Source organism: Triticum dicoccoides, chromosome 1B, assembly GCF_002162155.2.
Source record: "Triticum dicoccoides isolate Atlit2015 ecotype Zavitan chromosome 1B, WEW_v2.0, whole genome shotgun sequence".
NCBI lineage: Eukaryota > Viridiplantae > Streptophyta > Magnoliopsida > Poales > Poaceae > Triticum > Triticum dicoccoides.
The window spans coordinates 100965148-100974523 of NC_041381.1; the positions used below are offsets into that span (position 1 = coordinate 100965148).

The 9376-nt window shown below is 44.5% G+C and overlaps 1 protein-coding gene across 1 annotated transcript; it reads left to right on the forward strand.

The window, feature by feature from the left end:
• The first annotated feature begins 412 nt into the window (after positions 1–412).
• Positions 413–6259, forward strand: LOC119321653 (probable beta-1,4-xylosyltransferase GT43A). Its single transcript, XM_037595245.1, has 3 exons — positions 413–1531; positions 4198–4483; positions 5698–6259. Exons 1-3 carry the CDS (start codon positions 843–845, stop codon positions 5869–5871), a joined length of 1149 nt encoding a protein of 382 aa, XP_037451142.1. The 5' UTR covers positions 413–842; the 3' UTR covers positions 5872–6259.
• The last annotated feature ends 3117 nt before the right edge of the window (positions 6260–9376 follow it).

The window sequence follows — 9376 nt, forward strand, 5'->3', positions numbered from 1 at the left end:
ACTTTTCTCAACAACAACAAAAAACTGAAGTAATACTACTAGTAGCAATATTAATTAGGTTTAAGAAATGCTTGATTTTGCACAGAAGTAATCTGGAACTCATTTACTCCAAACAGAGGACGTTAAAATTCCTGCCCAAACAGGCCGCCAGGTGTGCCCCAATTTCACCTCAGTTTCCGCGTCGGCGGTCGTTGCCGGATCAGATCTCCCCGATCCCAGAGGCAAGCATGTCTGAGCCGAACCATCGAGGCACAGCACAGCACACCGCAACCTCGACAGTGAAAGAGATGAATCAATGGCGGAGGTGAAAACCCAGACCCAGGAGGCAGCAGCATAGCTGTTGAGGGACAGGCAAGTGTCACCGCACCCCTCCCGCCCTCTTTAAACGCCACCCTCACCAACCACCCCCAGCGCCATTGCCGTTTTCACCCCCCACACCACCGAGCAAGGATTCACCATTCCCCCCTCCCCCCATCCCTCCTACCCCTACTACGACCTTCCATCCTGATCTCCTCCTCCTCCTTCTTCTTCTCCCCCGCCCCCTTCCCCAGGCGGACACATTCCTCCGCCCCCAAATCTTGGTGCTGATCTAGCGCTGCCGCCCCCCGCATTAATTGCCCTTCCCCCTTCTTGCTCCATCCGCATTGATTCAAGGGCAAGCAGACAGGGCGGCTTCTCTCGTCACCCCCGCAGAGTCCAATCCTTTGGTCTTTGGGCCTCGTTGGTTGCTTGTGCTCTCCTGATCTGTGGAGGGGAGGGGAGGTGATCTGTGGCGGGTCGTGATTTGATCTGAAAGTTGTGATTTTTGTGGGGGAGGGGTCGGAGGATTTGTGTTGGCCGTCATGGGGACGGGGGCGGTGGCGCCGGAACGGCCGAAGCAGCGGCGGGGCGGGCACCTGTGGAAGCGCGCGGTGCTCCACTTCTCGCTCTGCTTCGTCATGGGCTTCTTCACCGGCTTCGCGCCGTCCTCCTCCTCTTCCTGGAGACCCGGCGGCGGGGCCGGCACGCCGCCGCCGCTTCTCGCGGCGGAGCAGCTCGCTGCTTCCCGTGTCGCGGGCAGCAGGGACCAGCACATCAGCCTGGCGCCGCCCTCGCCGGAGGGCGCGGCGGCGGCCGGCGGGGGCGGCGCGGTGGTGGACCTGGAGGACGACGAGGAGAGCGGGCCGCGCCGGATGCTGATTGTGGTCACCACGACGCGGTCCGGGGCAGGGGAGCGGCGGCGGAGGCGGCCGGAGCTGCTGCGGCTCGCGCACACGCTGCGGCTGGTGCGCCCTCCTGTCGTCTGGGTGGTGGTGGAGCCGGCGGCCGACGCGCCCGCCACGGCCGAGGTGCTGCGGGGCACCGGGGTCATGTACCGCCACCTGGCCTTCCGCCCGGAGGAGAACTTCACCACCGCCGCCGCCGAGGCCCACGCGCAGCGCAACGCCGCGCTCGCCCACGTCGAGAAGCACCGCCTCTCCGGCGTCGTCCACTTCGCCGACGCCGCCGGCGTCTACGACACCCACTTCTTCGAGGAGATCCGCCAGATCGAGTGAGTACCAAATCTTAATCCATTCATTCCCTCTGCTTCCTTCGTTCTGAGCCAAAATCTTAATTTCTGCTCCTAGATTGCAAATTACAATGTGCCAAACTGACTGTTTCTCCTTGCCGATTTTGATGCACAAATGCTGGAACTTCTCGTCTTTTCACCGTCCTTCCAGGATGTTGAATCTATAATTTTCTTCTTCTTCTTCTTCAGTTTTTAACAGCTGTAGTTAATTGATTTCAGATTGTTTTAGGTGGGCACCGACTAGGGTTCCTCATCCCTAACCTCCACTTCTCAATTTAGTACAGCAGTACAGCTAATTTTAAAGGTTTTGGCAGCCGTGTAGTTTGGTGCAGAGTAGTAGTATATTGAAGGCAGCACAAGCTGTCATTAGTGGGGGAGGAATAAGGGTTTAGAATAAGATGATTGACCCCTCACATCATCACCATGAACATTGCAAATGCAGCTGAGAGACCATGCCCTGATGCAAAGGGGTCAATTATTGGATCTAGCTTTACCTCTTCTTTATTCTCTTTCCTCCAGCAAATTATGCCTCTGTTGCTGCAGATTTTAAAATTTACTAACAATCTTTTGCTTTTGATTTTGCTTACCCACACAACGACCGAATTGCGTTGCTCCCAACCACTCCAATTAGATAGTTTAATGAAGACTTTTAAACGTGGCTCGTGAGCCATGGGCAAAGCAAAGCTGTACTATATAAAAAATCAGAAGTACTGCTGATTAGTGCTTTAACAGTAGGGCTAACTACTAGCTGTTGGCTCGCTGACACGCGGGGCCGCCCCGGCGCTAACTTAACAAAACACACATTGAATGGACCTAAAGCATGCATTGAATGCTGCGATGTTGATGCTCCTAACATTTGGTTGGAAGAAATTTGCTAAAAATGTTTGGGGGTGGTAGAAGATAGTAGTAACCGTTAGAGGCCATGGCCATTGAACTCCATTAAAAGAAATGCCCACACCCGTTGCTTTCACTGACCCCCCATGTGTGGCCATTTGAAATGCACAGCCGAATTTGCCTACCGTTTTGGAGCAAATTTTCCACAATGGTGTGACCGCCAGCTGTTCATGGAGACTGCACATGCGAAATCAGTGCCTGAATTCTTGCAAATAAGCAAGGATGATTTTCTTTTAACCGACACTAGATGCCGATGATTGGTGCCTAACATGACCATGCATTTCCATCGTAGCTGTACTCCAATATTGTGGTTCTGGCATCCATCAGCAGCCACAGAATGTGACTGGTGTGTTCAACGTTTGCTTGCTCCGAGCCTGTTAAATTCCAGGTCAAACATACCGTCTTTGTTCTATCAAAAAGGCCTAACGTTTGACCTCACATTTATCTTTTCCTCATCCAGCCAAACCATGTTTGTGGAGACTGTAAATCAAATCCTTCCAAGGCTCTTACTTTTTAAATTGTAGCATTCTGACTTTCATGAGTACTTACTTTCATAATAAGAAGAAATAAATCCTTGTTAGTAGTACTATGGTAGTACAAATACTACTAATGTCATGTGGGAGCATGGTGTTTTTCTTTTTAAAAGGTGTTAATATTCATATTCCCATGAAGGATGAAGAAGAATCCTTTTGGTTTGAGGGGAACATGATGAGACCAAAGCACTCCTCTCTTATCGAAGCAACCTTTTGCTGCATCTCGCCAGCCCACATAGTTTTTACTATTCGTGTAGAGTTCCTCGTGATGCGTGCACATGTGGCCCCTCATGCTTTTCTGGGGGCACCAGCTCACAACACAACAGACCTAGCTGTTTTTAGCATCAGCCCCAATATGACCTGGTGTGCGTGTCCCAGAATTTACCTGTTCAGTCACCACAAATGAAGTACAGTATAGTCTGGCTTTGGCAGCGGTTTTGACCAGGGTTAAAAGTCTCCCCCGTGTTTAACTTGGGATTAGAGTTGAGAATACTTCTAATCCTGGGTGACTAAAATAGTGAAACTTGTGTACTGTTTGCCTAATTGCCTGGACAAGTGTACTTAACCTGAATTGAGTACATTATTTGCAGTACTGTTTGACCATACTTTGCATTGTGAAAGTTTGCGCACAGTAAGTAAAGTCTTGCGTTCGTTGTCAACGATTGTCTCATCCCCTAGTTTGTTCGAGGCATTTCAATCTTCGAAGTCGGTGATATATACATTTATTTCGCTCTTCGTCACTCGTCGGCATGCGTAGGCAAGTGGATGATTTAGTCTATTCCCACGTAGTATTGTGAGACAGTTGCATGCAATAAATCACTCGCCTTGTATTGTGTTCCATGCCTAGTGTCTAGTAGTGTGGAATAAGTAAGTGGAAGTTTTAGAATACTAGCTGTAGTCATGATGCTTTCAGCAAGGCAGCATGTGGAAGGTGTGCTAATGGAGTTATGGCCACATATCTTTTCTTGTTGAAATATCTAGATTGAGAGATCCTCTAATTTTTAAATGCAACTGGCCCATGCACGTTTGGTGTCGGTGGAGCCTAATCTGGGCAAGTTAGTGTATTATTTTCCTTGGATCTCTAGCCTTAATCACTGACCAGTCAAGTTGAGGTTGATATAATCACAGCTAACTATTGAATTACAAGTTTGCAAACGACTAGTGGATGATATTTACTTAATGCGTGTTTCTGATGTTCCTTATAATGCTTGAAATGGACAGGGCGTTTGGCACATGGCCGGTGGCAACGATGTCCGCTGGCGAGAAGAAGGTAGTGGTCGAGGGCCCACTGTGCAGCGCCTCGAAGGTAGTCGGCTGGTTCTCGAGGAACTTCAATGATGGTACCACCCGTTCAGTGACATATAACACTGAGGTTGACTTGAATCCTGCCGGTGCTGCTGGCACGCGAGCCCACACAATCGATGTATCAGGATTTGCGTTCAACAGTTCTATTTTGTGGGACCCTGAGCGGTGGGGACGACCGACGTCATTACCGGACACTTCCCAGGTTAGTTCACCCCCAGTAACGCTGTCAACCTAATGCTTGTTATGCTTTGCAAATGTACAAAACAAGCCATTTTCATAAATTAAGTTTGTTTTCATCATGATGAAGTATCAAGTCAAGTAATGATCTCTGATTGGCACATCACAATTGTTGATCAAGCCACACACAATATTTAAGTAATAGGACCACGCATTGTGCAACTACTTATCTATACCATGACATTATCAAAAAAAGTAGTTGTGGAATTTGAAGAAGATTTGATTAATTGAGGGACTGGGTCTTGGCTAAAATAGTTGTAGTTTGTCCATTTCCTGATCCCATGACAGCCAAATAACAAACCTCCGAAACTAGCGAACCCACTAGGATCCTCAGAAGCGTGGACTGCATGTCCAGCTTAAAGCAGATTCAAATAATTTCAGCTTGAATTAAATCTTTACTATACCTTTTTAAAACTCGTAATTTCACAAGTCAATCTGATGAAATAGTGTCAATTGGTGGAAGGCCACTTGCAGTTCCAGAAAAAAAAATGCTGTCCACTATTCTTGTAAAAATGACATCCTTGTACTACCACGGTACTTTTCAAGGTACTAATAAATATCTTTAGCTGAAGGGGTAAGTGATGAGGGTTACGATTTCTGATCCTGATCTCCTTACCCCTGAGATATTTTCCCATCTGAATTCACTGCCCGGCTTACACAATCATCAACTTCCCTTTCGAAGTTGACTGACCTGGCGTTACACAATGATCAACTTCCCTTCAACGGAACATCGAGGGGAACAGGTGGCAATTATTTGTCCCACCATCACTTTCATGCACTCCTTTTTCTTAAACTTGTGATCTCGGTTTCGTTCGTCTCACCTACTTAGCGCATCATCATCCTAGAGCTGCATCCCACTAGTGGTACTGATAGGTACATGCGCCACTACAACCAACCCGAAGCACTGATCGCTGATTGAAACAAGATAACGGATCACTTCGGTCCCTCTGCGGATCCCTCACTCCATCTGTGTCACACTGCTGGGTAGTTGCACCAGAAAGACCCAAATTTCCAACCACCACAGTGCATTGGGCCATATGCAAGAAGCTAATAATTTGCTTAGAACTGAACTGCTACCAAAATGGTCCAGTGCTCATCTTTCATTTTGTTACTCAACAGGACTGATTCTCCCAGCTAATAATGCACACTACTCTTTTCCCTTGGCATGATTGATTGCAGGACTCGATCAAGTTTGTGCAAGAGGTGGTGCTGGAGGACCGGACAAAGCTGAAGGGGATCCCCTCCGACTGCTCCCAGATCATGGTGTGGCAGTATGATGTGCCCAGTAGCCCCAACACTCCGAAAACCAAAACCAAAACCGCCACCCTGAAAACCCACCATAGAAGAAGGTAGGGAGGAGGGGGATGAGACTGAACAGGAGAAAAATCTTGCGCGGAGAAGAACAGTGTTGGAGTGGAGTTGATGTAAGTAAATGTGGCGAAAACATAAAAGGAGAAAGGAGGAAGGTTGCTGCTTACACCAAGTTTTTTTTTTCTTTCTCTCAATTTTGTCATTTTTTCCCGTGGGGGGTCATGAATTGTCCTCTGGAAATGGAAATCGACCCCCGGGCCATAGTATTATTTATTCAGATTATTATTTTACCTGTGATTCTTTAACCCCGACCGCCCCTCCTCGCTCCTCCGGGTTATCTCTCGCGGATTCCCCGTCTGTGGAGCGCAAGCGTGCAATAATAAGCTGTGTAGAAAGTTTGAGAAATCTTGCAGATGAAATGATGAATTCACAGCATGGGTTTCCAGCAAATTTCAGCATAAACTGAACTGTTTCGCTTTTTTTTTTGTTGCTGTTGTTCAGAATTGCTGTAAAATCCAGAATAATTTAGTTTCCTGTTCGGGAGAAAACAGCTGTGCATCGTACCACGTGGCAGTGGCAGCGGCAGCGGCAGCGAGATCTGCGGCGATGAACTGAAATGAATGCGCCCAGATCTACCGGAGGAGTAGTACTCCTCCATTATTGGAGTTGGAGCTGGTTAGCGCGCACGCCGTACTGCCCACGGCGCGTATGCAGCCGACAACCTTTCAAGTGTCGGCAGCCCAGCAAAGTCCAATTCCTGATTGACTCTGACGTGCTGACTGTGCTGTGCTGTGCAGCTGGTGGATCGATGTGGGTAGGCTCTCCGATGATGATCACGGAACGGAAGAAGCCATCCCTGTGAAATGAAAAACCCTCTTTGGTTCACATGGTTTTCCTGGTAGTAGCAATTATGGAGGATCAAACCTTCCGAGTTTTTTTTATGGAGGATCAAAAACCTTCGAAAATTTCCCAGTTACTAGGACTGGATCCTACTATATAGTACCCCCTCCGTCCCAAGCGTCTTACATTATGGGACAGAGAGAGTAATTTCTCGTCAAATAATTAATTGAGTTGTTTTCCTTGAATTTTTCGCCCACCCAAACATCTTGCAAAGGCATGTCTTGTGTGTGTTAGAATCGAGACTTTGGTGCGAATGAAGTCCTACAGGATTCAGAAGAACATGACATTGCTATCCTACGCTTTCCCATTTCTACGTTTTTGCAATCCTATCAATAAATAAGGGTCTAACCTGATGAATTTTGTCCCAAAAATGTGAAGTTTTACCGAAAAGGCACTTCTTGCATGTTCCTACAAAACATGAGTAGTACTCTTTTGGAAGAACAAAACATGTGGCCCGTATCTGGTTCTATAAATTTTGAAAATCTTTTTATTTCATTATTTCATATAGCCAGTTTAAAAAGGGGAATTTTCCCGTGTGTTGCAAAAAGAAAAATGCCTACACTTATGTACAACATGCCTAGTGTAGTTTTCTTTTAGAAAATTCTGCTTGATATGATTTTTTTTAGAATGTTCATGTACTTTCAAAAAAATGTTCTGTGTGTGAAAAAAAGGGTCCATCTTGTATGATGATAAAGTTCACGCATGTGAAAATAATGTCCATGTGTTGAAAAAAAAATGACCGCATATATGGAAAAAATGTTCATGCTATCTTAGAAAATTTGCATGTGTATGTTTTACAGAGTTCACATGAAAAATCATGAAATTTAAAGAAATTCTACGTGTGAAAGATGTATTCAGGTGATGCAAGAAAAATGTGAGCATATCTCAATAGATGTTCATTTTTTTTAATGTTCACATAACTTTTAAAAATTTACCATGTATCTCCTAAAGAGTAGAATAAACAAAAAAAGAAAAGAGAAATGAAAATAATAATAATGAAATGGTAAAATGAAAAGAAACAAAAATGGACGCAAAACAGAAAAAACCTTAAAAAGATAAAACACAACTCAAAGAAGAATAAGAAGAAAAACCAATGTTTCTAACTGACCCTGATGTGCTGATTGTGCTTGCGCTTCATCGATATCTTTTTTTAGGGGATGTGCTTCATCGATATATGTCCTTGTGAAATGATGCCACTTACCCATGCTCATGTACATGCACATGTTTTCAGAAGTTAATCCTACAGAATTTCGTTCAAAATTATGAACAATCAGTTCTCCTATTGCGAAACATGAATATTATTTTTTCTAAGAACAAAACAAGAGTACTACTCATACTGTTTCCTCTCCCTCTTCTTTTTTGAGTTGTGTTTTCTCCTTTTTAGGTTTTTTAGGCTTCTGCTCTCCTTTTTAGCCTTCTCTTTCTCTTTATGTCTTTAGGGCCTCTGTCATTTTTAAGTGGTATTGAATTATTATTTTTGCCGGGACATCTGGTATTGAATTACTGCAGGTACAATTCAAATCTAGCAATGGCTCAAAACCACCTAGATTTCTATCGCTATTTCTCTCTTTCATAGAATTTAAAATTTCTAAATACTTTCAAAATTCATGATTTTTTAATATACATGACTATGTTGTAAGAAATATTTTTGCAAAATTTAAAATATGTAACCTGGATCAAAACTGGACACAAACCCGGCTGAGGCTCGCCCCTTTCGCTACACTATAAAATAAAAACAAAAGAAAAAACACTCGCTACTATCAGCAATGGCCCGGACCATAGAGAGGCGCTGAGCCCGTTTTCGCTTCCTACATTGGACGCCTTTTCCCTACCTGACACCTAATGCGTGAAATAGCGACGCAAACGCACTAGTGACTCGACCGACCCATAAGTTCGTTCTTGCTTCGTCCCCCGCTTCCCAGAGTACTCCTGCTCCGGTTTACTGATTTTTTATTTCTTTCCATTTTAGCTACCTTCTTCCGCTTTTCTCTCTTTTGTTTTCTCCTTCTATTTTTATTTTGTTTATTTCTGGTTTATTCATTTCCTATAGGTGTTTTCTATTTTTAATTATCTGTTTCATTTCCTTTTTTTAATTTCATAAGTATAATTGCTTTACACATAATGCATTTATTTCTAAATACATGATAAATATTTTCTAATTCAGGATGGACAATTCTAAAATGGTAGATGCATACTTTTGAAACGCATCGTGAACATTCTTTAATAAAGTGTTTATATTTTTTTAGAAAAAATGTCATATAATAAAAAAGGTAACACTTGGAAAATATATTTTAGTATTATTAAAATATTCATTTTATGGAAAAAACAAAAAGATGAGTTAAAATCGGAGAAAACAAAAGAGACCAAACAGGTAAAAAGAATCATAGAAAACCAAATGAACGCTCACGCTGTGAACTGAGTCAACCCACATGCACATGCATGTGGGTTTCCTCAACTACTTGGCGCCATGAGGTCTCACAGAATCAGGTTGCAAAACCCAGAAGTAGGGTTTCTTTTGTGGCTCAAATAGAGCTCCTATGCGAAGGGCTTAATAGGGGGGAGCATCTATAACTCCCCTACAACAAGCTTGATGTTTGTATCCGCGAGAGCTATATCTCGCCTCACGCGAGATGGAAGAATCTCTCGC

Bases quoted from the DNA above. Each gene is read 5' to 3' on its own strand.
- LOC119321653 (XM_037595245.1), top strand. From the start codon at position 843: ATGGGGACGGGGGCGGTGGCGCCGGAACGGCCGAAGCAGCGGCGGGGC. The intron at 1,532-4,197 runs GTGAGTACCAAA...TGAAATGGACAG, and splicing joins GAGGAGATCCGCCAGATCGA to GGCGTTTGGCACATGGCCGG. The intron at 4,484-5,697 runs GTTAGTTCACCC...GATTGATTGCAG, and splicing joins CATTACCGGACACTTCCCAG to GACTCGATCAAGTTTGTGCA.